The sequence below is a fragment of the Rhinatrema bivittatum genome, chromosome 5, assembly GCF_901001135.1.
Source record: "Rhinatrema bivittatum chromosome 5, aRhiBiv1.1, whole genome shotgun sequence".
NCBI lineage: Eukaryota > Metazoa > Chordata > Amphibia > Gymnophiona > Rhinatrematidae > Rhinatrema > Rhinatrema bivittatum.
In genome coordinates, this window is record NC_042619.1 from 206,152,516 (window position 1) to 206,180,135 (window position 27,620).

Genomic DNA, 27,620 nt, shown 5'->3' on the forward strand with positions numbered 1-27,620 from the left:
GCTAATGGCTTCGTGATGGTATTTGGGATGGTGAACAGTAGTTTAGATGGAATGGAGTCCATCGGATGTGTGGAGGGTTTCATCTTTTTGAGAATAGATTCAATTTTGAGCAAGGAAGTGGGTTCGAAGGATTCTAGGTTTGCTTTCTGGCTGAAGGGGGGAGTGTAGAGAGATGAAGGTTCTATATTTGACGTTGCCAGAGGAGCTTTTAGGTTGAGGATTTTGTTTTCGAAAAATTGTGCGAGTTCTGTGCATCTGGATTGGGCTTGATCATCAGGGATAACTGGAGAAGTGGGTTTTGTGAGCTCTGAGACATAGGAGAACAGCGCTTTGGCATCAAAGGAGAAATTATGAATTTTGTGGGCATAAAAATCACTTTTTGTGCGAAGGATGTTGTTTCTGTAACTGTGCATGAGGGTTTTGTATTCCGTTAATGTAGCATTGGATGGTCTCTTTCGCCATGCGTGTTCTTTTTTTCTCAGTTCTAGTTTGAGGTTTTTTAGTTCTTGTGTGAACCATGGTTTTTTGTTTTTACTGGATGGGTCTAGCTCTTTAGTTTTTAGGGGGCATAGGTTTTCTGCCACCTTGTTTGTGATGCTAAGCCACGAAGTGATGCGTCACTTCTGCGTCACTTTCTGCGTCAGAAAGGTCAAGGTTAGTGAGTTCCGATGAAAGATGGGAGATAAGGTCGTCCATGGAGCAGGAGTTCCTGTAGTGAATTGTGGTTTTGGCGACTGGTGAAACTGGATTGTCCTTGATACAAAGATCAGTTGTTATCATTAGATGGTCCGACCATGGGATAGGGGAGCAATGAGGCGGGGAAGATTGTGTAAGGCCTGAATTTATGAATATAAGGTCCAGTGTGTGTCCCGCTTTGTGTGTTGGACTTTTGACGATTTGTGAGAAGCCCATGGCCTTGAAGGAGGACAGTAGCATTTCGCTACTGTCTGAAGCAGGAAGCCTGTGAGGGGAGATATGATAGAAATATATAAAATCATGAATGGAATAGAATGGGTAAATGTGAATTGGTTATTTACACTTTCAAATAATAAAAAAAAACCTTGGGACTCTCCATGAAGTTAGTAAGAAGCAAAACAAATCAGATACAATTCTTTTTCACTCAATGGACAATTAAGCTCTGGAATTCATTGCTGGTGGATGTGGTATAGGAAGCTAACATACATGGGTTTAAAAAAGGTTTGGAAAACTTCTTGGAGGAGAAGTCCATAAACTGTTATAAACCAGATAGACTTGGGAAAGTAATTCATTATCCTTGGATATTATCAGCATGGGATCTATCTATCCCTTGGGATCTTGCCAGGTAATTGATCTAGACTGGCCAATGTTGGAAACAGTATATTAGGCTTGATGGACTCTTGGTCTGACCCAGTACGGTAATTCTTATGTTCTTAACAGGGAGTCAATTGAACTATTATATGAAGGGTTAAAGGGCCCTTAGGGAAAACAAGGCCATAGCAGAAAGACTACATGAATTTTTTGCTTCAGTGTTTACTGAAGAATATGTTGGGGGGCGATACCTGTACCAGATTTAATGGTGATGATTCGGAAGACTGAAACAAATCACAGTGAACCTGGAAAAAGCAATAGGGGAGACTAACAGACTAAAGAGTAGCAAATCACCTAGACCAGATGGTTTATACCATAGAGTTCTGAAAGAACACAAAAAGACATTGTAGATCCAATACTAGTAATTTCCACCTATCATTATAATCATCTACCTAAAGATTGGAATGTGGCCAATGTAACGCTGATTTTTAAAAAGGACTCCAAGGTTGATCTGGGAATATATAGGCCAGAGAGTCTGACTTCAGTGTCAGGAAAAATCAGAGAAACTATTCTAAAGAACAAAAATCACAGAATATATAAAAAGCCATGGTGTAATGGGACTCAGACAGTACGGATCTACACAAGAAAAATCTTACCTAATATGCTACAATTTTTTGAAGAGGTTAATAAACATGTGGATAATGGTGAGCCAGTGGATGCAGTGTATTTGGATTTTCAGAAGGCGTTTGACAAAGTGCCCCAAGACAGACTTCTGAGAAAATTAGAATGTCATGGGATAGGAGGTGATGTCCTACTATGGATTGCAAATTTGATAAAACACAGGAAACAGAGAGTAGGATTAAATGGTCAGTTTTCTCATTGGAGAAAGGTAAACAGTGGAGTGCCACAGGGAACTGTACTGGGACTGGGTCAACAACTGTTGGAACTGTGCACAAGATGAAAAACTGTTCAACCTCGCTCAGAGTAAAAACCATGGTGAGTAAAGTTCTCATTAGAGAGCTGTATTTGTGGCTGAAGATTTCCAATGCATATTAAACCACTTCTCTCAAGCATGGCAGACTTTAAACTTACCCTGCTCTCCGTGGTGCTTATATGTAATCATGGGCAATAACAAGTGTCCATTTTTTTCCAAAGCATTTTCCATGGAAAAGTAATATTCCACCCAATCAAACACAAAAAGCGTGTACTTATAGATGATTGAGCACCTCCATCAAGCTTTAAAACTTTTTCTCTGATGATAGCATTCTGTGTGCTCATTGATGTTTGCGTATTTTGACCAAGCCATAAAATTTTGCTATGTGTACGGAACTGTTGGCCAAGTTTTTCTTCTTGCTGCGATGTGAAGGACTGCTGGTGTACTATCACTCTCTGAAGAGAACATGATTCAAAACATGGGCCATGTCGGAAGTCAATCCAGTGGAAATTAATCCAGTTTATAGCTTGTCTGTTTTGATAAACTCCAGCTTGTGGATTCAGCTTTCAGCTACTCTATGGGGCAGATTTTCAAAGCCCTACGCACGTAAATCTGGGAGGATTTACGCGTGTAGAGGGGTTACGCGTGCCGGGTCTATCTTCAAAAGGCCTGGTGGTGTGCGTAAAGCCCCGGTGTTACGGATAAACGTGGAACCAAGACAGGTGACCGCTTACTTTGTCTCGGGGAACACTGCGAACGTCAATCGGGATCAGCCAACAGAGAGGATGGTCCAAGCAGGAGCCCCGGTCTGTGTAAACAGCAATCACAGTATCCAAGAGACGATCCGGGTCATGGCAGGCAGTAGGCAGCGGTAATCCAGAGACAGTCCAGGTCAGGGCAGGTAGCAGGCAACGATACTCCAAAGACAGTCCAGGTCAGGGCAGGTAGCAGGCAATGAATAATCCAAAGGCAATCCAGGTCAGGGCAGGCAGCAGGCGACGAATCCAAAGACAGTCCAGGTCAGGGCAGGCAGCAGACAACGATTCCAAAGGCAGTCCAGGTCAGATAACAGCAAGTAGAGGAATCACGGGAATCACAGCAAGCAGCAATCCAACACCACTTGTGGCCGAAGCAGCGAAGAGAGGAAAAGACCCTCTTTAAATACCCAAGCCTTCCCGCGAGGAGCAAGAGCTCCGTCGGCGTCTGATGTCACAAGGGGGCGTGGCCTCGTGCCGATTCGTGTGGAGCTGCAGAAAGGAGGAGGTCAGACCCGGGGAGGGATGCCAGCACGCGGGAGCTCTCTTGCAGATAACAGTACCCCCCCCCCCCCCCGCAAGGGCCTCCTCTCCTCTCCTAGGTCTGGGCTTGAGAGGAAAACGCTGATGGAATTTCTTGAGCAGACGAGGTGCCTGGATATTATGAACAGGCTCCCACGTATTTTCTTCGGGTCCAAAGTTCTTCCAAGAAATTAAATATTGTAGTTGGCCCCTGCACCTTCTGGAATCCAAAATTTCCTCAACCTCAAACTGATTATCATTCTGTATGAGGTGCGTATTCCCCGTCCTCCTTCTGGAGGGCCAAGAAAAAATTGCAAGTTTGAGCAGGGAAACGTGGAAGGTGTCATGAATGTGCAGAGAGGAAGGTAACCGCAGTTTGAAGGTTACAGCATTGATCTGCTTCTCAATAGGGAAGGGCCCAATAAAGCGAGGTGTAAACTTCAAGGACGGCATGCACAATCGAAGATTGCGCGCGCTCAACCAGACGAGATCTCCTGCCTGAAATTGAGGGGCCGGCGTTCTTTTCTTGTCCGCTTGAGCCTTCATTCTACTGACATTCTTTAATAGTAAAGCTCGTGTCTCTTTCCATAAGCTAGTTATAGCGTCAATGGTATTGTTGACAGCTGGACACCTAGAAGACGTGGCCATAGGTAACGGGAGCCGTGGGTGTCTTCCATAAACAACATAAAAGGGAGACCTCCTCGTAGCTTGAGCCAGATGATTGTTGTGACATATCTCTGCCCAAACCAACAAAGAGGCCCAATTATCTTGTTGTTTATTGACATACGAACGAAGGAAGGTCTTTAAGGATTGATTCGTGCGTTCTGTAAGTCCATTGGTTTGTGGATGATAGGTAGAAGAGAATTCAAGCTTGATCTTTAGAAGTTTGCACAGTTCTGTCCAAAATCGAGCTGTAAATTGTACACCCCTATCCGAAACAATGCTAAGAGGTAGCCCATGTAAGCGAAAAATGTGTTGAATGAAGAGTCTAGCTAGTTCCGACGCCGAAGGTAGTCCTGGAAGCGGAACGAAATGAGACATTCTGGAAAAACGGTCTATCACTACCCATATTACAGTATTATTGTCTGATGCCGGGAGATCAGTGATAAAATCGGTGGCAATGTGAGTCCACGGTTTGGTGGGAACTGGTAACAGTTGCAGCAGACCCAAGGGCCTCCGCCTAGGACTCTTCTGGGCTGCACAGACAGAACAAGAATCTACATACGCCTTGATATCCCTTTTCCATTGCGGCCACCAATAATGTCTAGATACCAGATCTCTGGTACGGGAAATCCCAGCGTGACCCATTAATTGTGCATCATGTGCCCAACGCAGCACTTTTAACCTCAGTCATTTGGGAACCACAGTCTTACCAATGGGAACTGTAAATGTAGCGGCGAGCAGAATTTTTGAAGGATCTATTATGTATCGGGGAGGTTCAGGCATATCATCAAGGTTAAAGCTTCTCGAGAGAGCGTCTGCCCGCAGGTTCTTTTGTGCAGGTCGAAAATGGAGGACAAAATGAATCTGCTAAAAAAGAGTGCCCACCGAGCCTGACGGGGATTCAACCGTTGTGCTTTTACTAGGTATTCTAAATTTTTATGATACATATAGACAGTTACAGTATGTCGGGAACCCTCTAGGAGATGGCGCCATTCTTTAAAAGCCAATTTTATGGCCAAAAGTTCCCGATCTCCAATGGTATAATTCTTTTCTGCTGATGAAAATTTTTTTGAAAAGAAGTCGCATGTCACCAATCTCCCATCGTCTGTTGGCTGTAATAAAACCGCACCAACCCCCACAGCAGAAGCGTCAACTTCAAGAATAAAAGGTTTGTTGGAGTCGGGACGCTGGAGACAGGGGTCCTTGATGAAGTCCTTCTTTAATTTAAGAAAGGCATGGACAGCCTCTTCCGGCCAATTCTGAATGGGTGCTCCTTTCTTAGTGAGAGCGGTCAGGGGAGCCACCAATGAAGAAAAATCTGGAATAAATTGTCTATAGTAATTAGAGAATCCCAGAAATCTTTGTAAAGCTTTCAAACCTGTAGGTTGCGGCCAGTTCAAAATGGCTTTGAGTTTATCCGGGTCCATGGATAACCCTTTATTGGAGATAATATATCCTAGGAATGGTAACTGGTTCTTATGAAACATACACTTTTCTAACTTGGCATAAAGTTTATGTTCTCTGAGACGTTGAAGAACCTATCGCACATGCTCCTGATGTTCTTCCATGTTGTCGTAGAATATTAATATATCGTCCAAATAGACAATAACATGAGAATAGAGAATGTCACGAAATATATCATTGATCATAGCTTGAAATACGGCAGGAGCGTTACAAAGTCCAAATGGCATTACTCTGTATTCATAATGTCCATCATGCGTATTAAAAGCCATTTTCCATTCGTCCCCCTCTTTGATTCTAATTAGGTTGTAGGCCCCTCTTAAATCCAACTTAGTAAAAACTTGAGCTCCTTTAATTCGATCAAATAATTCTGAAATAAGAGGAATAGGGTATCTATTCTTCCTAGTGATGTTGTTTAACCCCCGATAATCAATACAAGGTCTTAACGTTCCATCCTTTTTCTTAACAAAAAAGAATCCCGCCCCAGCAGGTGAGGTGGAAGGTCTTATGAATCCTCGAGCCAAGTTCTCCTGAATATATGAAGACAAAGCTGCTGATTCGGGTTCAGATAGAGCATAAATTCTGCCCTTGGGAGGAATGTTCCCTGGAAGAATGTCGATAGCACAATCGTAGTCTCGATGAGGTGGTAGTGATTCTGCCTGTTGTTGGCTAAAGACGTCTGAGAACTCCTCATAAGGGGCAGGAATAGGAGAAGAAATCTGTGTGTGACGGATTTGACAATTCTGGACTTTCTTTAAACAGTTCTGAAAACAGAAGGGGCTCCAACTAACCAATTGTAGAGAAGCCCAGTCCAGTCGGGGTTGATGCATTTGTAACTAGGGTAAGCCCAAAATCACTTGGTTGACTGACGATGGGAGTACATAAAGTTGAATACTCTCCTGATGAAGAACCCCGGAACTCATAAGGATGGGTTTGGTAATCTGAGATATTCGAATGCCAAGAGGCTGTCCGGATACAGAGGTAACCGAAAGAGGAATGGGTAACGATTCCACAGGAATTTGATGAATCTTTACCAAGCTCTCCTCTATGAAATTGCCGGCCTCTATGAAATTGCCGGCCGCCCCTGAGTCAATCAGCAGCACTGAGAGGTCAGGAGAGAAGGGGTTGGAGCAAGGAGTAGAATGGCTCTTCTCTGGCTCTCTTCTGCTGTGTGTGCTGTGCTGTGTGTGCTGTGCTGTGTGTGCTTCCTGCTCCAGCCCCTGCCCTACTGTCCTCTGAAGCGGTCCTCACGTGCCATGAGACAGGCGCATAAGAGCTGCATTAAGAGCCACATGTGACTCTTGAGCCACAGATTGGCCACCACTGTATTATAAGATTCTAAGAGGAGGCCAATCTGAAAATAACATGCATGGAGGCATAGTCAATCTTCCCGACATACACAGGGCCTCTGAGCTGTCCTTTTCAAATAGGATTGGAACAGTTTTACTCACCGAGCTTAATGAATATCTTTCTGCTGGAAATTTGTGTAATTGCTGAAACTGGATGAATCAAGCCCAAAGAGAGTTTAGGCTTGGCAGAACCACTGCAAGGTTTAATATCTTTTTCACTCAGCAGCAGAATGGAAAAGACTTAATGGATATTCATTTTTCTAAGAATTCAAGCTCATTAAGAATCACATGGTCAAATGCATCAGCTGATTTTCAGGCCAGTATAATAATGGGTAAAAAGATTTTATATTTTGCCACAAAACCAACATATTTTTTCACATACAGTATAAGGCTTTTCTGAAAATTGTAGTGATTGTGTTGAGATATTTTTGTTCTAAGTTCACAACGTGTTCCATAAGTAACTTATCTGTTAAGGTTTGCACACTAGCAAAGTAAACACTGACTATGAACACATGTCTCTACAAATGCACATTCAAGGTGAACCATTGCCTGGAGCATGATCTGCTGCCCGGTCAAAAGGCTGACTAACAGGAATGCCTCTTAAATGTTGCTATTTCATCACCTGGTTTCCGTTTTCCCTCAAAGCAACCTGAAAAATTCCCATTCCCAGGATTTACAATCTCTCCAAGCTTCTGGTCAAGTCCCATCAGTGGGAGGCATGCTGGCATTCAAACAGACTTCAGTATTGTCTGAAGGCACTGGAATGGCCCGGAGGCTGCCAAAGCTCCCTCCACAACATTCAAATGCCATGAAGCAAAAGCTTGGGAAACACATTTTAATGAGCTAAATGCAACCAATGAAACCATACCAGGACTGATTATCAAAGGCTGTTCCCAGAGGCACAGGATGGGAAATGGCTTTTGATGAGTCAACATTTCATCATATTTGTGCAATAACCATTGTATTGGTTGGAATGATTCCAAATTGACATAGCAATTGCGGTATGTTTGAAAGGCACCACTTTTACAGCTGTTACTAATATATAATAACAGTGATCACCGGGTAATCCTCCAAACTGGAAGCTTGGGGCGTGGCACACCTATACCAGAGACAAGTAATAAAGTAAGGAGGAGCACGCACTTACTTGATGTAGTAAGGGACTTTGTTTGGTGAGACTGCTCTCTCCCAAGGACCCTGGACCGAAGCTGTTAAAAAAAAAAATGGATACATGTCAAATGCAAAGGTTGAGTTCAAAGCAAAGAGGAACAAAGGCATTAATCTCTGGAATTACAAGGTTACACTTGGTCAGGCTGATAGGGTCTGTTTGTTCAGTTGCCCATGAAGGCAGAAAGGATTAACCTGCTGTTCAGATGTTTCTGTCCTAATCTGAGCAAAAATGAACTCATTCAGCTGTAAAGAATAATGAAAAAATCCCAACTGCTTCTCAACTAATCTTAATGAAGAGATAACAAGTGGAACATGCACCACTTCTGGTTTTCTGGCTATGTTCTGCTGTGATTTCTTTCTTTCTTGGCAACTTTTTATGTAAGTGATCCTCAATATTGCCTCATCTTTGACTATTTTATTTTGTTAAGAAATACTTCAAATGAATGAGAAAATACACATTTCCTCACTAGACAATTACATTTGGCCACTAGAGAGGGTTAGAGTGTCTAGTTTACTACTGAGAGTCTTTCAGCAATGGAGAGTTCACTAGGAGTTCAGAGGGTGGATGGACTGGTTAACATTGAGAATCTTCTGCTAGAAGGGGGTTCAGAGATAGTTCAGGGGGTAATATGGTTTACTGGATGACAGGGTAATTCCTTCCCCAAAGGGTTGGGACAATTTAAGGAGTATAAAAATGCCTCCCACAAGGCACCAAAGAGAGTTGATTGGGATTTTCAGTTGTTGAAGGGCTGGAGTATGCTGAACTGAATTTGAGAAGCAGTGAAGTGTAAAGAGCTGGGTAAAAGGAAGGAACAAAAAGAAGACATTGTACAAATCTTTTTCCTGGGATATTTCAGAGGTGAGACCTGGAGCAACTGTCCACTACATGCAAATGGGAGGATTTTCATGGGTCATCTTTTGAGTTGTGAGTATTGTGGGAAAGATTAAGAGAGACTCTATAACTTCTGGGAACAGCAGGGACTCTGGGGAAGAAGAAGCAGCGGGCTAAGAGTTGTAGAGACAGCATAAAATCTGTACTTGTAAAAATTATTTGAAAGAGTATTGAACTTTGTCTGTTGTACCTGGATTTTTCTACTATTTCTAGTTTGGACTTTGGTTTGAACTGGCTGAAAACTGGTATTTTTCCCGAGGAAACTTTTTTTTTCGGTTTGGAGCACAACAGAACTGTGTGTTATTTTTGAAGGTAAATTCAACCCAGTTTGGCTTTGCAGGGGTTTCCTGCCCCCATTCCATGGGACCCAGAAACTTTTCCCCCCACTCTGATTGAGCAAAGCCAGTGCTCTCCAGGGCTGGGAAGGTGACATCCAGCCGAAGAGGGTGGCTACATATTTATTTCGTTTTCTTTTTTTGTTTGGTTTAGCACATTTACCAGGCCATTTCCTCCTGCTCAGTCAGAACCTACCTGGTTAAGACACCATGGGGTCCATTTTAAGCCCATAGGTGACTGGCTAATTTAGTTGGGATATTCAGCAGCATGGCTGTGTTACTGAAAATGCCTGGCTATCTTAAACTTAGACAGATAAGTTTATCTTGAACATAAGAACATAAATATGCCATACTGGGTCAGACCAAGGGTCCATCAAACCCAGCATCCTGTTTCCAAACGTGGCCAATCCAAGCATGAGTACCTGGCAAGTACCCAAACATTAAATAGATCTCAAACTACTATTGCTTATTAATTAATAGCAATTTATGAATTTTTCCTCTAGGAACTTATCCAAATACTTTTTAAACCCATTTGCACTAACTGCTGTAACCACATCCTCTGGCAATGAATTCCAGAGCTTAACTATGCGATAAGTAAAAAATAATTTTCTTTGATTTGTTTTAAATGAGCTAACTTCATGGATTGCCCCCTAGATTTGTTTTAAATGAGCTAACTTCATGGATTGCCCCCTAGTATTTCTATTATCTAAGAGAGTAAACAGAGACATAGAAATGATGGCAGAAAAGGACTGAACGGTCCATTCAGTCTGCCCAGCAAGCTTGTGGGAGCATCAATAGTATCAGGCTTATTGGTTAAGGGTAGTAACAGTCTCATCAGCAAGCTATCCCCACTCCCACTTGTTTTCCCAGACCTTAAAATTTAGTGTTCATTGCTGTCTGAGTCCGATTTCTCCCTCACCTCCCCCCCCCCCCCCCCCACTACTGTTAAAGCAAATAGTAATATTGGAGCAGAGAGCAATACTGGAGTTGCATCAACAGCATGAAGGCCTATTGGTTAAGGGTAGCAACCACCACACAGCAAATTACCCCCATGTACTTCCCTCTTCATTTCCATCTTTTAGTCCCTAGGGATCCACAGTGTTTATCCCATGCCCCTTTGAAATCTTTCACTGTTTTTGACTTCACCACCTCTTCCGGAAGGGCATTCCAGGCATCCACTACCCTCATGAAGAAATATTTCCTGATGTTGGTTCTGAGTTGCCCTCCCTAGAGATTTATTTTATGACCCCTAGTTCTACTAATTTCTTTCCAACGGAGAAGGTTTGTTGATTTTGCATCATTAAGACCTTTCAGGTATCTGAAGGTCTGTATCATATCTCCCCTGCACTCCTCTTCTCCAGGGTACATATATTTAGGTCATTCAACCTCTCCTCATAAGTCATTTGATGGAGATCTCCCACCATTTTTGTAGCCCTTCTCTGGACAGCCTCTATCCTGTGTCTGTCCGTTTTGAGATATGGTCTCTAGAACTGAACACAATACTCCTGGTAAGGCCTCACCAAGGACTTGTACAAGGGCATTATCACCTCCTTTTTCTTACGGGTTATTCCTCTCTATGCAACCCAGCATTCTCTGGCTTTAGCTATTGCCTTGTCACATTGCCTCACCATCTTCAGATCACTAGATACTATCACTCCAAGGCCCCTCTCTTGCTCCTTGCACAACAGCCCTTCACTCCCCTCACATACATCTCTTTTGGATTACCACAACCCACATGCATGACTCTGCACTTCTTGGCATTGAATTCCAGCTGCCGTGTCTTCGACCAACGATCAAGCTTTCTTAAATCACATCTCATTCTCTCTACTCCTTCAGATGTGTCCACTCTGTTGCAGATCTTAGTATCATCCGCAAATAGACAAACTTTACCTTCTATCCCTTCCTTAATGTCACGCATAAAGATATTGAACAGACCTGTTTTATTTGCTATTCCCTTCCTAATAATTCATAACATTCTGTTTGCCTTTTTGACCGCCACAGCACACTGAGCCCACAATTTCAATGTATTATCCACTATGACACCTAGAACTCTTTCCTGGGTGGTAACTCCCAAGATAGAACCTAACATTGTGTAACTACAGCAAGGGTTATCTGGCTAACTTTACCAGCTGCCTAGCAGCTTAAAATTTACTCCAAGGTGTCTTAGCCCTTTTCTGGACTGCTTCCACTCTATCTATATCCCTCTGGAGGTAAGGCCTTCAGAACTGGACACAATGTTCTAGAAGATGTCTCACTATCAATCTGTACAATGACATAATCGCTTTTATTCTTATGTCTCTCTCTGGATACTTTATTTTTATTTACATACTTATACCCTACCTATCTACAATGCTAAACAGATCACAACCTTACATTCTTAAATAAACATAAAACAAAGAATAATTATAAAAAGAAATGAAATAATAAAAGCAAAAATATATAGAAATGAGAAGGTTAACACAATACAAAGGCACCCATCATAAAGATAAAAATGAAAACCACCATAACCCTACTTCATAAATTGAATGGCACTACTGCCAATGAGTATCAGCATAAACAATGAAAATCAAGATGTCGATATTCAGCGCCACTTAATGGGTGATGCATCAAGCCACAATCATGCTCTAACTTTTATTAAACAGCATATATTGCAAGATAGAGTATAATTGCAGCGATAGCGCATGATAGATGGGATATTTTGCATGGCCCTACCCAGATTGTGTCCCTATTACAATGAGCTGCTTTGAATGCAATTTGCATGCATGAATAATGAAAATGTATGCAAAGCAGCTCATTACTAGGCAATTCTATGTGAATAATTTATCGCGGCCGACCAAGAAAGTGGTCAGCTGTGGTAAAATAACACCATCTCCTGAGGAATCGGTAAATGTAACATCAGAGCCCCAGGACTCTAACATGTTAATTTAAAGGGCCATGGAAACAACACATAACTACTGTGGCAAAAACAAAAAGTTGAGAGGGGGGTCAGGGTTCACCCCCTGCTCAACACGGGGCCACCACTCGAGGCAGTCCCAACCCTCAAAAGGGATGGGATGGATATCCAGTTAAGTTAGCTGGATTATTGCCAATATTCAACCTTATCCAGCTATATGAGCAGCCGGGCTATGCTGCTGAATATCCCAACCAAGTTAGCTAGATATGTTTATCTGGCTAACTTGCTGAATATGGACTTCTAACAATCTAATTCTGTTCATCAAAAGCCCAAGTAAGTAAATATGCTTTTAACAATATCCTAAACCTTAGAATAGATGACTTAGCCTTTAATTCATTGGGTAAAGAATTCCATAAACATGGACCAGCCACACCGAACAATCTGTTCCTGGACTCAGCCGGCCTAATAGAAGGTACCTCAAATACATTCTGAACTGAGAACCTGGTGGTCTATAAATCCTCAACATTGCATTAAACATTTGGGTGCCAATCTGTGCATGGCCTTAAATATAAGCATAATTAAAATGAATTCATTCTCCAGCAGCTAGGAAAGCAATATAACCCAAACAGAACAGGAGAGCTATGATTCCGAATCTGCACAGCAGAGACTATGCGTGCAGCCATATTTTGTATTATCTGCAATGCTCTCAGTGTCAGGTATGGTAACCCAACATATAAAGCGTCGCAGTAATCCAAGGATGAAGTAAGCAAAGTGAACATAACAATCTTACAGTCATACTCTGATAGAATTAGCACAGCATGCAAAGCTTAAAAAGGGAGGATTTTACTGCTGTTCAATAGCCTTGGTTGAAGGGATACAGTGGTATCAAGAATAAAACCTAAATTGCAAACTTGATTAGAAATCCCACTCTTAACCTCAGTGATGGAGAGGTTGAGTGGTAGGTCAGCTGCAGGTATTCAAGCAAGATATGAAATTGTATCAGCAGATCTAGATAAGAGAAAACTGTTCCACCTGGAGAGAGATATTGACCTGCGTGCTGCAAGGGTGGGCATTATCAATATATATCTTTACAAAAATGGTGTGATATATTGAACGTTAGGTGTTGTATATTTTTTCTATGCAGATGACATACAATTTTATTTACCTTATGAGAGTTTCAAAGAGTTCATTTTAGCCAGGGTATATTTGAGATTAGTGGCTGGCTGTGAGCAAACTAATGTTATATATTAATAAGAATTCCATTTTGCAGACAGGTAAAAAATTCCCAGAGAGTATGTCAACATTATGATGGAGTGCATTTGCATATGGTTTCTGAGGCACAACATTTGTGTGTAATATTAGACTCAAAGTTTACATTTAGGCTCAAAATTAGGCAGGTAGTGAAAAAGAGATTTTTTAAGATGTTGATGCCTTTAAGATATTTTTTTTTATATCTTTATTTATCATTTTCAAAAGTTTAAACAATAAATAAAAATAAAGGTAGAGGTATTGCAGTTGAATATAATCAAATACATCAATTTACAACAGCAATATTAATCCTGAAAAATCTTACTATATCAAAACTATATCACTTTCAAAAGGAAATATAGAAAAGAAAAATATTTATCATCTACCTTTAACAAATCAAATCTTACACTTTGTTATTACATTATGAGGAAAAAATAAAGTGAATAAAGAGGCAAGAGAAAACTGAGTGAGAGAATTATATGGAATCTAAATATGCATACTGGCATTAACATAGAATACACACCGGAGCTATTACATTCTAAACTTCCCATACTTAATCAACCAGGGAAGAAGTGGTTGGCCTATGGGCATTTATGAATTGACGAAGCTGTTCTATCTGAAAAAATATAAAACAGTCACCCCCTTTTTTTAGAATACACTTACAAGGATAACAAAGTGTAAACGTATATCCTAGAGAAACAACATCCTGCCTTAAAGAAAGAAATTCTCTCCTCCTAATTTGTGTTATCTGTGTGTTGCAACCGTCGGCCTGCGATAGCTTCGCCTCGCCTACCTCACTCTTCTTGTGGCTCCTCCCAATCACCTTGGACTACTGGCTGCCGCGGCGTCTGTCTGCCATCCTCTCCGGCGTCCCCGGACCGGCTTTGGTGCTGCTTCCCACCATGCTCCTCCAAGGTACCCATAGGGCGTGTGCACGCATGCCGCCCTCATCTTTATTTCCTCATTGGCGCGAACCTCAGGGGCATCCCCCTGAGATGACGTCACGCTGCCCGGATATTTAAGCCTACTACTTTTGCTAGCTAATCGAGTTAGCAATCGGAATTCTACGAATGGGATTCACTCTCCACACTGAAGCTGCTCTGCCACTCCAGCGTTATCTGGAACTCTTATTGATAACGGGATACCTGCTCCTCGGGGGCCTCTTCTGCTTCTTTCAGGTGCTTTCAGGAACTGGTACTCGCTCCTCGAGGGCCCATATTCCCTGAGTCGCTGCCTGCATCTACATGGAAGACTTCATTAACAGTTTCCATCTGTGAGTACGACTACCATCTATTCCATCTATTCCACAGTACTGCTTCCCTGGGACCAGGTACTCTCTCCTTGAGGGCCTGCCCTCTCTTTCGCTGTGTGAGTAGAATACTACTGAGTCTCCCTGCTCTAAGGGATCAGGTACTCGCTCCTCGAGGGCCTGCTCTCCCTGTCTCGGAGCTTCTCCTATTCTACCTGGGACTCTGTATGTTTCTCACTGTGTACTCATAACTCTCAGTCTCTTTCCACTACAGCACATCCAAGCAGAAGATTCGCTGTTCCAGCGTCCTGTGGGATACTTGCCCAGCCGGGCTCAACATTTACTACTCACTACTGCCACCTCTGGTGGTTTCCAAAACTGTTTAAATAAAGATTCAAATCTGTGTTTGTGTGTCCAGAGTCTAGCCTGACACCATGGTCCCTCACGGGACTGCCCCCCGTGGGCGTGGTTAGCTGCCACAGTGTCCAAAGATATATTCTTATTGCTTGACCCTGAAACATTAGAGGAAACTTTCTGAAGAAATTACGCATCACGCTATTAAGGTCTTGCACAGAAATAAACGCAACTAGCAAAGTATTTCTTTCTAATACATCCATATCAGAGTTCTCTAAAAAGCTGGTTAAATTTATTGGGATAGCAGATGTAACAGCTGTTCCTACAGCAGATGGTCTGCTATTCAAGAATCTACAAAAGTTAATAGATGGCATGTCATCATCAGAAAATTCAAGACCTTCTCTTAGGAGCCGTTTCAATGTAGTGAAGGGAATCTCTCCAGCAATTTTGGGAAAGTTCAAAATTTGAAGGTTTAAATGCCTAATGTTGTTTTCTAGGATTTCCAAACGTTTGGAACACGCCATTTGTTCTCTGATTACTGCCACATTTACAGCCTGAAGAGACTGAATTTTACTTTCAGTCTCTAAAACTTTATTGGTTGTCTCTGTGGTTTGCTCCTGAATTCCAAGTATTTTTTGCTGAAAATTATAATTTAGGGAGTCCATTTTAGTTTCTAGTCTTTTCATAGAAAGTCCTTGGTCTGCCACTAAGTCCCAGAGTGACTCGAGAGTCACTGCATCCAGCCTAGATGGTAATTCTAAGGACTCACCATGTGCACCAAGAGATATTATAACTTGACCTCCGTCCACCGAAGCCTCCTCATTCCTCCTCCCGAGGCAAACTTCTGATCCAGAGGCTCCCGAGGCTCCAACACAGGCAGGACTCTCGGCTCCTGCACGGGTAAGTTCCTCAGTTCTCGGCGCAATACAGAAGTCAACTTCCACCCCCCGGTCGCTTCGGGCGCGTCATCGACCTGCGACTGGGTAGTGACTCTGTCGGGGTCACGCTGCGCCGGAGGCGGTCTGTCAGGGCTGCCTCATCCATCAGAGCTCCCAGCTCTCCCCCGCTAGGCCTCACATAGGATTCACCAGTTCCTCCTTCTTGCTCTGGCTGGCACATAAACCGCGGGATGTCCAGTTGCCCCAAGGAAGGTAAGGATTCTGGTGGAAGAATCCTTACTTTCCCCTTTCTTTTCGACGGCACAACTCCACTCGGTAATACACAAAAAGGAAATTCACGGGCAACCTGCATTCAGCGACCTTCCTATGCCACCATCTTGCCCCTTAGTTTTCCTCCCTTTAAGATATTTATTAACTGAAGACCTGTGTTACTGTAACACCCTTCACCTCTAGTCTGAAGTACCTCCAGCATTGTGCTGTATCCCATTCTTGAAATGCTGAAGCAAAATGTGATTAAGCATGTCAAGGGCAAATGAAACAAAAAAACTCAGCAGCATCCAGGCTTGCTATTTTCAAAACTGGTTGAACTAGAGCCACCTTAGCATCCCTCCAGCTCAGGACACAGCCTTGTTGCAATGTTTCATTACCTTGAAATCATCCGAAGTCTCTTTTCTGTTCCTGGTCATCAGTGTCTCACCCCCTCACTGTGCACAGGATTTCCGCAGCCTAAACACCTGACTCTGCCTTTTTTTTTTGCACTTGAGCGCTCCTCGAGCTCTCTTCGATTATTTCTGATACTGCGAGCCCAGTGCATACAGAAGATCTGAGAGTCATTGGCAGAGGGTTCCTGAAGCTAGGCCATTGTTGGTTCTCTGTGAGGGCCCTGCCTGTTGCAGACATGTTCTCCTCCACAGGATTCCTCCAGCACTTGTTAGAGTCTATAGATTTTCAAATGGTTGAAAAGCTGAATTTTATTAACATCATACAGCAGCATTTAAACATTATGTGTGGCAAACAAACTTATGTATCAAAAAGATGTGAACTTAAAGTGGTGTAGACTAAAACGCTGTAAAATGAAGATGCCTTCATCACTTGTAGTTAGTGCCAGCTTGTGAGTAACTTGCTTGGTGCTCTTGCCTGCATGCCACTGGTGCTCATGCCAGAAGTGGATCCTGCACCTCACAATTCTCTAGTATTGCTCCTAAGGTTTTCATAACAATACCGTGTGTGGTCATTCGTGCACAGACTTCAGCTGTGAGTCTCCCAGGACTGCATTACACAGCTGAAAATGTGACCTGGCACCCAGGAATGACCTTTTGCAGTAGCTGCAGCTTAACACAGAAGATGTCGGCAAAAAAGGGCAGCTTGGTCCACCCAGTCTGCCCTGCCTTCCCTCGGGCTTTTTCCAGGCACAAGACAGACTGGGCTGGATTCACTAAGGATATCTGCCATCGACAGGGAATAGCCCAATTAAGCCTTTACTAATGCTTTCACAGAAATGTTCGGGTCATCATGTCCCAGTGCCAACATTACAGGGTGGAATTAAATTGCACTGCTCACTAACGCATTCCTCTTTTGCCCATAATTTGCTTCTTGAGACTTTTATTTTGAGAGGAACCTGCCCCACCAGCTTCTAGTCCTCCTTTTCAAAGATTTTTACATCTGAGGACTCTGTTTTCAAAGTGCATTTTCTGCCTGTGGCAAATAGCTTTTGAAAATCAGACTTTTTATCCTCTTTTGATATTCTTCTCCAGTTCTCTGCACAGTGAAGTGAAATTGAAAAGAAAAATGTCACGAAGCTGAAATGTTCTGACAGCGGAACTTCCACATCTCATCTCTCTGTTGGCTACGAGCCCTTTCCCTAGGAGATGGCCACAAGGGGGTAATTCTTTCTCTTTATAGGATGGAGAGGCCCTCTTTATTGGCTAAACATGTCACTCTTCATATGTTATCTCCCTCTAAAAGACTCTTCAGTGCATTCTAATGGGAGCCGAGGAACTTCTCTCTTCTGAGCTTCCAAATGTTGCTCTCAATGAAACCACCACTAGGGGTACACTAGTCTCATTTTGTCCCTTTGCTATCTTACGAATCGGAGACTAATCGGAGAAAATTATTTTTCACTCAACGCACAATAAAGCTCTGGAATTTGTTGCCAGAGGATGTGGTGAGTGCAGTTAGTATAGCTGGGTTCAAAAAAGGTTTGGATAAGTTCTTGGAGGAGAAATCCATTAACGGCTATTAATCAAGTTTACTTACAGACCAATATAGTACAGTGCACTCCGACAGAGTGCACTGTTAACCTGCCCTTGGACGTGCGTTTTCCCTTACCCCTTATTCAGTAAGGGGCGGAAAACGTGCATCCAACCCACGGCACCTAATAACGCCCTCAACATGCAAATGCATGTTGATGGCCCTATTAGGTATGCCCGCGTGATACAGAAAGTAAAATGTGCAGCCAAGCCGCACATTTTATTTTAAGAAATTAAAGCCTACCCAAAGGTAGGCGCTAGTTTCTGCCGGCACCGGGAAAGTGCACAGAAAAGCAGTAAAAACTGCTTTTCTGTGCATTAAGTCGGAGGTCCCGAAGAGTAAAAAAAAAAGAAAAAAAAATTTAAAATGGGCCGGCGGCTGTCGGGCCGAAAACCGGCCACTCAATTTTGCCAGCGTCCGGTTTCCGAGCCAGTGGCTGTCAGCCAAAATTGAGCGTCAGCTGTCAAACCCGCTGACAACCACCACTCCAGGTCAAAAGGAGGCGCTAGGGATGCGCGTGTCCCTAGCGCCTCCTTTTGCCTGTCTCTACCGCACCACCTAATTTAAATACAGAATCGCGCGCACAGGCAAGTGGCCTGTGCGCGCGCCGGGAGAGTGGGCGTTCGTCTGCTCTCCCGCGGACTTTACTGAATCGGCCCATTAGGGAATAGCCACTGCTATTAATTGCATCAGTAGCATGGGATCTTCTTAGTGTTTGGGTAATTGCCAGGTTCCTGTGGCCTGATTTGGCCTCTGTTGGAAACAGGATGCTGGGCTTGATGGACCCTTGGTCTGACCCAGCATGGCAATTTCCAATGTTCTTATGTTCATTAGTATACCTGGTTTGGAAATTAAAACAAAAGACCTGGATCTGCCTAGCCCTAGATGAGTGACTGGACTGTTACTGCATGTGGCAATTCTTGTCTCATCTGAGTCCCACCTGTTCATAAATGTGCCCCTTTGATTGCCCCACCCTTGCAAAAATTGCCATGAGAATGATACTCAGTCTATGAGAATCTTTGTACAAAATGTTCCAATGCTCCATCAAGCCCTTATCTCCCCTGCATTCTCGTCCAGTCACCGCCAGAATCTTTAGGAATGTCCACCTTATTGACCCTTGTGTCCTCTCCAGTCCTGTCTCATCTCTCGTCTCCTTTACAACCTTGTCAGAGTCTGCAGAGTCAGAGCCGCCTCTGCTTTGGACACTCTTGACCCAGCCTTCCCTTGTCCTGTAAAGCATGCCAAATCTTAATCTTGGCTCATCTCCAGAGTTTGCTTCCTACATTCCTGAACCTGATTCACAGAGCCTCTGGCTGAAATCCTATTCCATGCTGACTGAATACATTTCAAATTCATGCACACCTCCTTCCAGTCTGCTATTGTACTCAGCAATCAAGATTATTATTAAGTGTACTTATGCGAGTAAATCCTAAGACAATTCAATGCCATATACTGTAGCAATTTTGAAAGCCCACTTACACGGGAAAAGTGCATTTACATATATAAAACCCACTTTTAATCAAGTAAATGCTTTTGCTAAAAACAGGTCCTTAGTGTAACAAGTATTTTTATGTTTTACAGTCGAAGCCGGACAGCCTCAGAAGCAGGCAGTACACTGCTGAAACACTGCAGTATCGGGCAGTCATTTGTATTTATTTTTGGTTAACGGTCAGATCGTCAAAATAACTTTACATCTTTGTAAGAGAAAAGTATTGGAGGACTGTCTGTATATTGTGTTTATTATAGCAATTGGAGCGGTAAATGATATAAATTTTGATGCTGTTATAGAAGTGTGTGTAAAGCCCATTGTGGTCACAAGATAGTAGATTTAACTTTCAGCAGACTGCACATTCTAATACCACTCCATTATTATACTGTATGGTTATTTCTTTTGCTACTTGTCTTTTGATGGAAATTGTTACATAGAGACAGGCACCCTCACTATTATTTTTATGTATTTTTTTTTTATCTTAAGGGTTAGTGCTTGTTATTTGGTTGTGCTGGGAAAGAATACCATCTGGAGGAGAGAGAGGAGAAACCTGAGGTTCCCACCAAACAGAAACAGGAAATAAGAAGTTTGGGGGATTTCAGAGTCAAACTGTGGACCAAAGGGATGTGGAAGAGGAGAGATGCACGAAGGACAGGAGATCCATTCCATACCACCCTGGGGACTCCTGGGGAAAATAACAGATCACAGATAGAGACTAATTTTTGGACTTGATTTACTGGTGTGATTAAGAAAGTAGGAAAAAAAGAATGTGTTTGGTGCTAATTAATTATAAGCTGAACAGTAAACTTTAACTTTGGAACACCCTACTCGAGTCTGCAGTTTATAGGCGCGGGGAATTAGAGAGACCAAATGACTAAGCTTACACCCACAGAAAAAGGGTTTAACCCTATGCCTCGGCCCTTGCAGGTACATCAGAAACTCCCCACCAGGGTTTCGGAAAGACTTTGCCCCCTTCCTTCACAGCGACCACTAGAAGAGGGGCTTGGCTCCCTGTCCGCTTCCAATAAATTCATTCACTTTGCAGCTCCTCACCACCTATCTTTTCTTCTTCTCTCCACCCTTCCTTGAGAACTCCATTCCTCAGGCAAGCCGCCCTTCTCTGTGCTCCATAGAGCAGGGACGGTCTCTTTTGTGTAATCTGTGCAGCAATGTGTACGTCTAGGAGCCCTTTAGAAATGATAAGCATTGGTAAAGCCAAAAAACTACTCTCTAAAAACATCAAGGGACAAGGGCAGAAGAGATTGCTAGGCAGCTTGCTGTCTGGGAAGAATTACAGGTTTTTAAAATGGCTCAGCCTGAATTAGCAGCAAAGTAAAGCATGCTACAGAAGCACATTTCCTAACAGCAGTGCAGGTGAGGAGTGAAATAAAACATGGCCAACAAACTGAAAGCCCAAAGGCCTTTCCTGAGGATCTGAACCTTCTTTAATTAGAGATTGACCACAGCAACCTTCCTAGCCTCCAACAAGGCCGGCTGTGTGCCGCCACTGGGGAGAGCAGTGCCTATACTTAGAGTCTAATGATTCTGTTTCATGATGGAAATCATAGGTCTGCTGTACTGAGAAAGCATTTCTCTGCGTCTGTAGGGCTGCCTGGGGCCACCACACTCTGTATGAGACACAGTTTTAATTTTCTGGCCAGGTCACCTGATGGCTGCTCCAGAAATCAATTCAGGAGCACTTTGGTTATTAGTTATCAGATTAGTTTCAAAGTGGGAGAGCAGAACCGGTTTTGACCCAATTCTAAGCGAGGCTTGGATCTGCACATTTACTTAGATAATCAGAATTTTGACCCAGTATGAATCTGACTTAGACTAATGTTAAAAATGTTCATCTCCTGGGACTGGACTGTATTTCATGCAATGTTTGCAGATTTAAATAAGCAGTTGACAGTAGTACAAATCTTCACATAGCTTGGCTATAAAATCAGATCTGTGAATATTCACATCCAAACCAGGTGAAAGAGATAAAAATGAGGTGAAATATGTCAATTCCTGCTGGACCCCAAATATTCTGGATTCATCCAAATTCAGTTGTATATGGCTCTGACCCATTCATAACAACACTGAAGATGATGGCAGAATAAGACCAATTGGCCCATCTGGTTTGCTGAAGTGTTCCTTTCTGCACTACCAAGGATATATCCCAGCTGTTGGCCGTAAAGCGTGACTGCCTGTATGTTATTTCTCTTTATCCAAGAGAATTGTTTTTGCTTTCCCCCACTGCATCCCATCCTCTTGGGCAGGTGAGCATGCAAGATCCTCTGTGCAGTTCGCATCCAGTTCTCCTCCCTTCCCATGTCTATAGCCTTACTCTTTCACATGGGACGGGCGCAGGGCAGAAAATTATCTCCTCCGGTGGGGGTGGGGAACATTAATTCCAGCTGTTATAAAACAAACAAACAGAGTGCACTGGATTGCTCTTCCCCAAACTTTTCCTTAGAAGTAGAGAGTAGATAAATATTGACAAAGGAGTTAAATTCTTCTGCTTCTCTGTGCCCAGAGGGCAGATTATTGATATGAAGACATACCTTCCTTTTCTCCTACACACTCTCCACTGACTTCCAACCCAGTCTGTTATTTCCAGTAGAGTACTGTATTCTATACATCTCTGCAATACCAATGGTTCCTATCTCCCTTCCTAAGCAAAGTATAATTATTGAGTTTCAAGGGAATTGCCTCCCCGCTCTCTTAATTTACTTACAGGACCTGAACTGGATAAATAAACGATTTTGCTGTAGCATCTGAATTCCTCAGACACACTGATGCAGGGCTGTCCTGTTCTACTCTCCTCCACTCTTCTAGGCAGAATTTCTCTGTTCCTAGTAGGGAAAACAACCTGCGCCAAGATTCAGATTCAGACTAGGGCTCCTACACAGATCTCTAATAACCAAACAGCTTTTTCCTACAGATGTCTTTGCATCCATCTACAGGCAGAAACCACTTATTGCACACTCAAACAACGTACCGGTCTGGCTGGAGGAGGAGCCTGTTAGAATGAGCTCTGGGCGTGTTAGTGGTTACCTATAAGATGCTTAAGAAGAAAGAGAAAAACCGTGGTTGTCTAGTTGTGTCATCGCCAATGGTAGGACCCGTGGACTCCTTTGTCACCTGTATCTCACAGCCTTCACCTTCAGATGAAGGACAGATTGAGGATTTGGAAAGTGGTGTTGCTTCTCTGGAGGTGTTTTTGAACTCGAATGGGAGATCTCTCTCTTCTCCTCTGCAAAATGTGGCGAGTGGTGAAGCCTCCCAGGGAACATTGTCGTGCAGCGATGACACGGAGCAGCCGGCAGTAAAGGAGAACACTGCTGTTAGAGCCACAGGTCCGGATGTGGAAGTGTCTGTGAGTTCCCTGAACCTGGATTTGAGTAAGATGTCATCTGGATTGGGCTACCAAGAGGTAGATGCCATTAATGCAAACAATGAGGAAGGAAAGGAAGAATCTCTCATTAAGATTATGGCATCCTTTCCTCTGGTTCCCATACCGGTTCAATTTTTCTTGGCCTCTCTACCTCAACCTCCTTTGAATGTTTTATTTGGGGATATTTCAGCACTGGTGTCACTGGTGTTAAGTTTATATTTGCCTATTATCAAGCTGTTTTATTTTCACACATTGTTTTATTGTAAATTGCCTGGATTTACTGTAGTAAGAAATGGCGATCAATCAAATCAAATAAATAATAATATTAATAATGTATGGAGTCTCCCTTAACAAGATCTGTATCACAGTTATGTTACTTTTCAAAGGTGACTTCTGAGAAGATGTTGTCTCAAGATAAAATTGTGATTAAACAGTGTGAAGGTCTTATGAAATGTGAAATAAATATTGAGACTTTTTAATTCAACTCTCATTCAAGATAATTATTATAAGTTGGAAACTATGGAAAATCGAATTAGGAGGAAGAATTTGCATTTCATTAATTTTTCTCAGTCTCCTACAGTTTCCTCAATGAATATGCAAAGAAAATATTTTCTTGAAATACTGAAGGATCCCTCCGTAGCTTTTCCACCAATAGCCCAAGCTATTCCCTATGGGGAAGAGCTCAGCTGAGTAAGAACTCTGAAGGGAATAATTTGGCATCGTCTTGTGAGCCTCCTATTACAAGAGCATCTTTGCTGGTATCTTTTGTTTTAGAACCTACCAGGACTGGGCTTTGAAGTCTTTTTTTTTGGAATAGAGAGGCCAAGTTTTTTGATGCTAAGATTAGGGCTTTCCCTGATCCTTGACGACCAAATATATCAATCCAAACAAAGACAACAGGAAACCTTGGTTCACTCCGGAACTGAAAAAACAGAAACATGAACTGAGATGCAAGGAACACAAATGGCGAAAAAACCCATCCTCAACCACCCTCCTCATCTACAAATCGTGCCTCAACTCATATAGAAACGACATCAACAAAACTAATAAAGAATTCTTCTCCAAAAAAATACACCACCTCATTTTTGATTCAAGAGCTCTTTTCTCCTATGTTTCAACCCTCACTAAACCCCCGGCGCCTTCCATTCCAGACGAACAAGCCCTCAACAAAGCGAACGAACTAGCAGACTTCTTTGACAATAAAATCACCTCACTCCTAGCCCCCCTCAAGGGATCATCTCCACATCCAAACTACGTAATCAACCACAGCTCCCAATCATCGCACTCAACCGTTCAACAATCATCGCACTCAAACCGTCCAACAATCATCGCATGCAACTGCTCAACAACCATCGCACTCAACCGCTCAACAACCCAACACAACCCCAGCAGTGCTCGACACCTTTGAGCCCACATCCACATTAGAAATTGAGAATATCCTTAAGAAGATAAAACCATCCTCGCATCCTTCAGACCATATTCCCTCAAACATACTGAGTCTGATCACTAACATCATAGCCAAACCTGTTGCAGACATCATTAACTGCTCTCTCACCCAAGGCCAAGTTCCTAACCAACTCAAGTTGGCCATGCTCAAACCGCTCCTCAAAAAACCCAACCTTCCCACCTCAGACCCAGCTAACTTCAGACCCATAGCAAACCTTCCTATGATCGCCAAGATTATGGAGAAAGTTGTCAACAACTTACAGAATTCCTTGACGAAAACAACATCCTCACCACAAACCAATTTGGTTTCCTTAAGACCAAGAATACCGAATCGCTATTAACCTCACTATCAGACACAATTATCTTTAATCTGGAAAAAGGCCAACCTTGCCTCCTCGCACTTCTGGATCTCTCCTCAGCGTTTGACACCGTAAACCACCCGTGCCTCCTGCAGCGCCTAGCTGACATCGGCATCACAGGAGCAGCCTTCAACTGGTTCAAATCGTTTTTGGAGAACAGATCTTACAAGGTCAAGATAAATAATAAAGAGTCTCACGCCATTGAATCAAAGAGGGGGGTACCGCAAGGATCATCCCTCTCGCCGACCCTTTTCAATATATATCTTCTCCCGCTCTGTCACTTACTCACCAACCTCAAGCTAATACACTTCCTATATGCGGATGACATACAAATTCTCATCCCTATAGAAGACTCACTTCACAAAGCCATGTCATACTGGAATAAATGCCTTTCAGCTATCAACAACCTACTCACCAGCCTCAACCTGGTATTAAACACAAACAAAACCGAAATCCTCTTCATAGCACTGGAAAACTATGTCCCACCCACACCTCCTATCGCTATTCAACGCCCGGATACCTCCGTGCACTCCAACTCGCATCAAGTAAAAGACCTGGGGGTCATCATAGACAGTGGATTCAGCCTCAATAAATTCGTTAATAACACAACAAAAGAATGTTTCTTTAAACTACAAACCTTAAAGAAACTAAAGCCACTCCTTCAATACAGAGACTTCCGCATGGTGCTACAAGCCATCATACTCCCGAAACTGGACTACTGTTAACTCTCTCCTTCTAGGCCTTCCAGCATGCACCACCAAACCACTTCAGATGGTCCTGAATGCCTCGGCTAGAATTCTCTCAAACGCCAAAAAAAGAGATCATATTACCCCAATCCTTCATCATCTCCACTGGCTTCCAATTAAATACAGGATCCAATTCAAGTCCATAATGATGATACACAAGGCCTTACACAACATCGCTCCTCTCAACTTAACGTTTCAACTCCAGCTACACACCTCCGTGAACCGACTAGAAGTGCGTATCAGAACAGACTAATCACCCAACCAGTGAAATCATCCCTGAGGAAACGCGCACTATCCACAGCGGGCCCGTCACTCTGGAACTCGCTACCTCCAGACCTTCGCCTTGAACCTTGCCACACCACATTCAAAAAGAAACTTAAGACTTGGTTGTTCAAACAAGCATTCCCTGAGAGCTAAGAACAGGAAGAAAGACATTTTCAGACTTTTTGCACTTCCCCCTGCCCATAGCATAAAACTTCCGTAAGAGATCATTATTGAACTGTATATAATCATATAATCACGTTATTCATTAACTTGCATGTTAATTTTTTAACTGTTTTTTAACTTATTTTTTAACTGTTTTCTTATCTGTTTAGCATTTAGATTATTTTGTAAATTTGATTAATCCGTTCAATGTAAACCGCTAAATGAAGCGTCAGTTCCTGTTCTTTGTAAACCGGGGTGATATGTATATTATACAGGAACTTCCGGTATAGAAATACTATAAATAAATAAATAAATAAATCTTAGTAGGCAGACTCAGGATAAGCAGATTTAAGCCATCTGCTATTGGGTTGGGAGCCATGTAGTATTTTATGAACCTGTTCAACTCTGGAAGTTTGGGCTATAGAGTGACTTCGGGATTGGAGCTACACCAATAAAGGGTTATGGTTAATTTGTACATTGCTTGCCCTGCCTGATTGCTTTTGCAGTTGTAGCATCTTTATCTTTTTCCTTTCTTCCCTCCTTATTTTGCAGACTTGAAGTTTCCTCTCCAAATGTTTTCTTCTTTTTCATATATTTTTGGAAAGAAGTATTTCCTTAGAAGTTATTTATTCCTTCTATAAATATTTAATAACTGCATAAATAAAAATGTTTTAAAAAAGAATGTACCTGACTTTCTATTAAAGACTCACCCTTTCAGTAAGGCAAAGAGTTCTTACATATCTGAACAAAAAGCTTTGCTATAATCTATAAAGCTACCAATACTAGTGCAGCTGTTGACTGAACATCTGATCTCCTACGTCCCTATTGCCTTTCTGGATGACATCTCATCAAAACCAACTTGCCACATCAACCTGGTTCACACAAGGAACACACAAGCCTTCCAGGGAGACCCAGCTACATGAGTGCTTGGGTTTCCAACAGAATGTCAATTTATTACTGTGCTTGAGGCCTGCCATAGAGACCCAGCTGTGAAGTTGACTGTATTTCTACTCACACTTCTCAGATTTCATAGCAGCCTCTTTTTGAATCCTTCCAGTAGGACATTTTAAATATATACTACTAGGTCATACTTCCACTATCTTTTCCTTTCTTTGTAACTAATGAACCTATTCCATACCTTCTTGAAGATTCACTGTTTTAGCCTCTACCAACTGCTCCAGGAAGGCATTCCATGCAGTCACCACTCGATTAGTAAAAAAAATATTTCCTGATGTTGCTCCTGACTCTACCTGGAGCATCATATCATGACTCGTAAAAATTCCTTTCCACTGAAAAACGGTTTACTCCTTGTCCATTATTACTTCCTTTCAGTTTTTGAATGTCTCGGTCATATCTCCGCTATCAGTCCTCTCCTCTAGAGAATACATATTTAGATTCCTAAGTTTCTTCTCTAGGTTGTTTGGTGCAAATTCCACTCCAATTTGCTAGCTATTCTCTGGAAGGGCTACTACATTTCTTCCAATTCAGGCCTGGTCCACTTCCACTCTAATTAT

The 27,620-nt window shown here is 42.6% G+C and overlaps 1 protein-coding gene across 4 annotated transcripts in view; it reads right to left on the reverse strand.

Annotated features, from left to right (window-relative positions):
- Window positions 1-27,620, reverse strand: part of DMD (dystrophin) — a 3,148,630-nt gene that overhangs the window by 204,252 nt on the left and 2,916,758 nt on the right. For all 4 annotated transcript variants that reach the window (XM_029603105.1, XM_029603098.1, XM_029603099.1 and 1 more), the window contains one exon: window positions 8,116-8,176. In XM_029603105.1, coding sequence (XP_029458965.1) covers window positions 8,116-8,176 — 61 coding nt within the window. The remainder of the gene's footprint in view (window positions 1-8,115; window positions 8,177-27,620) is intronic.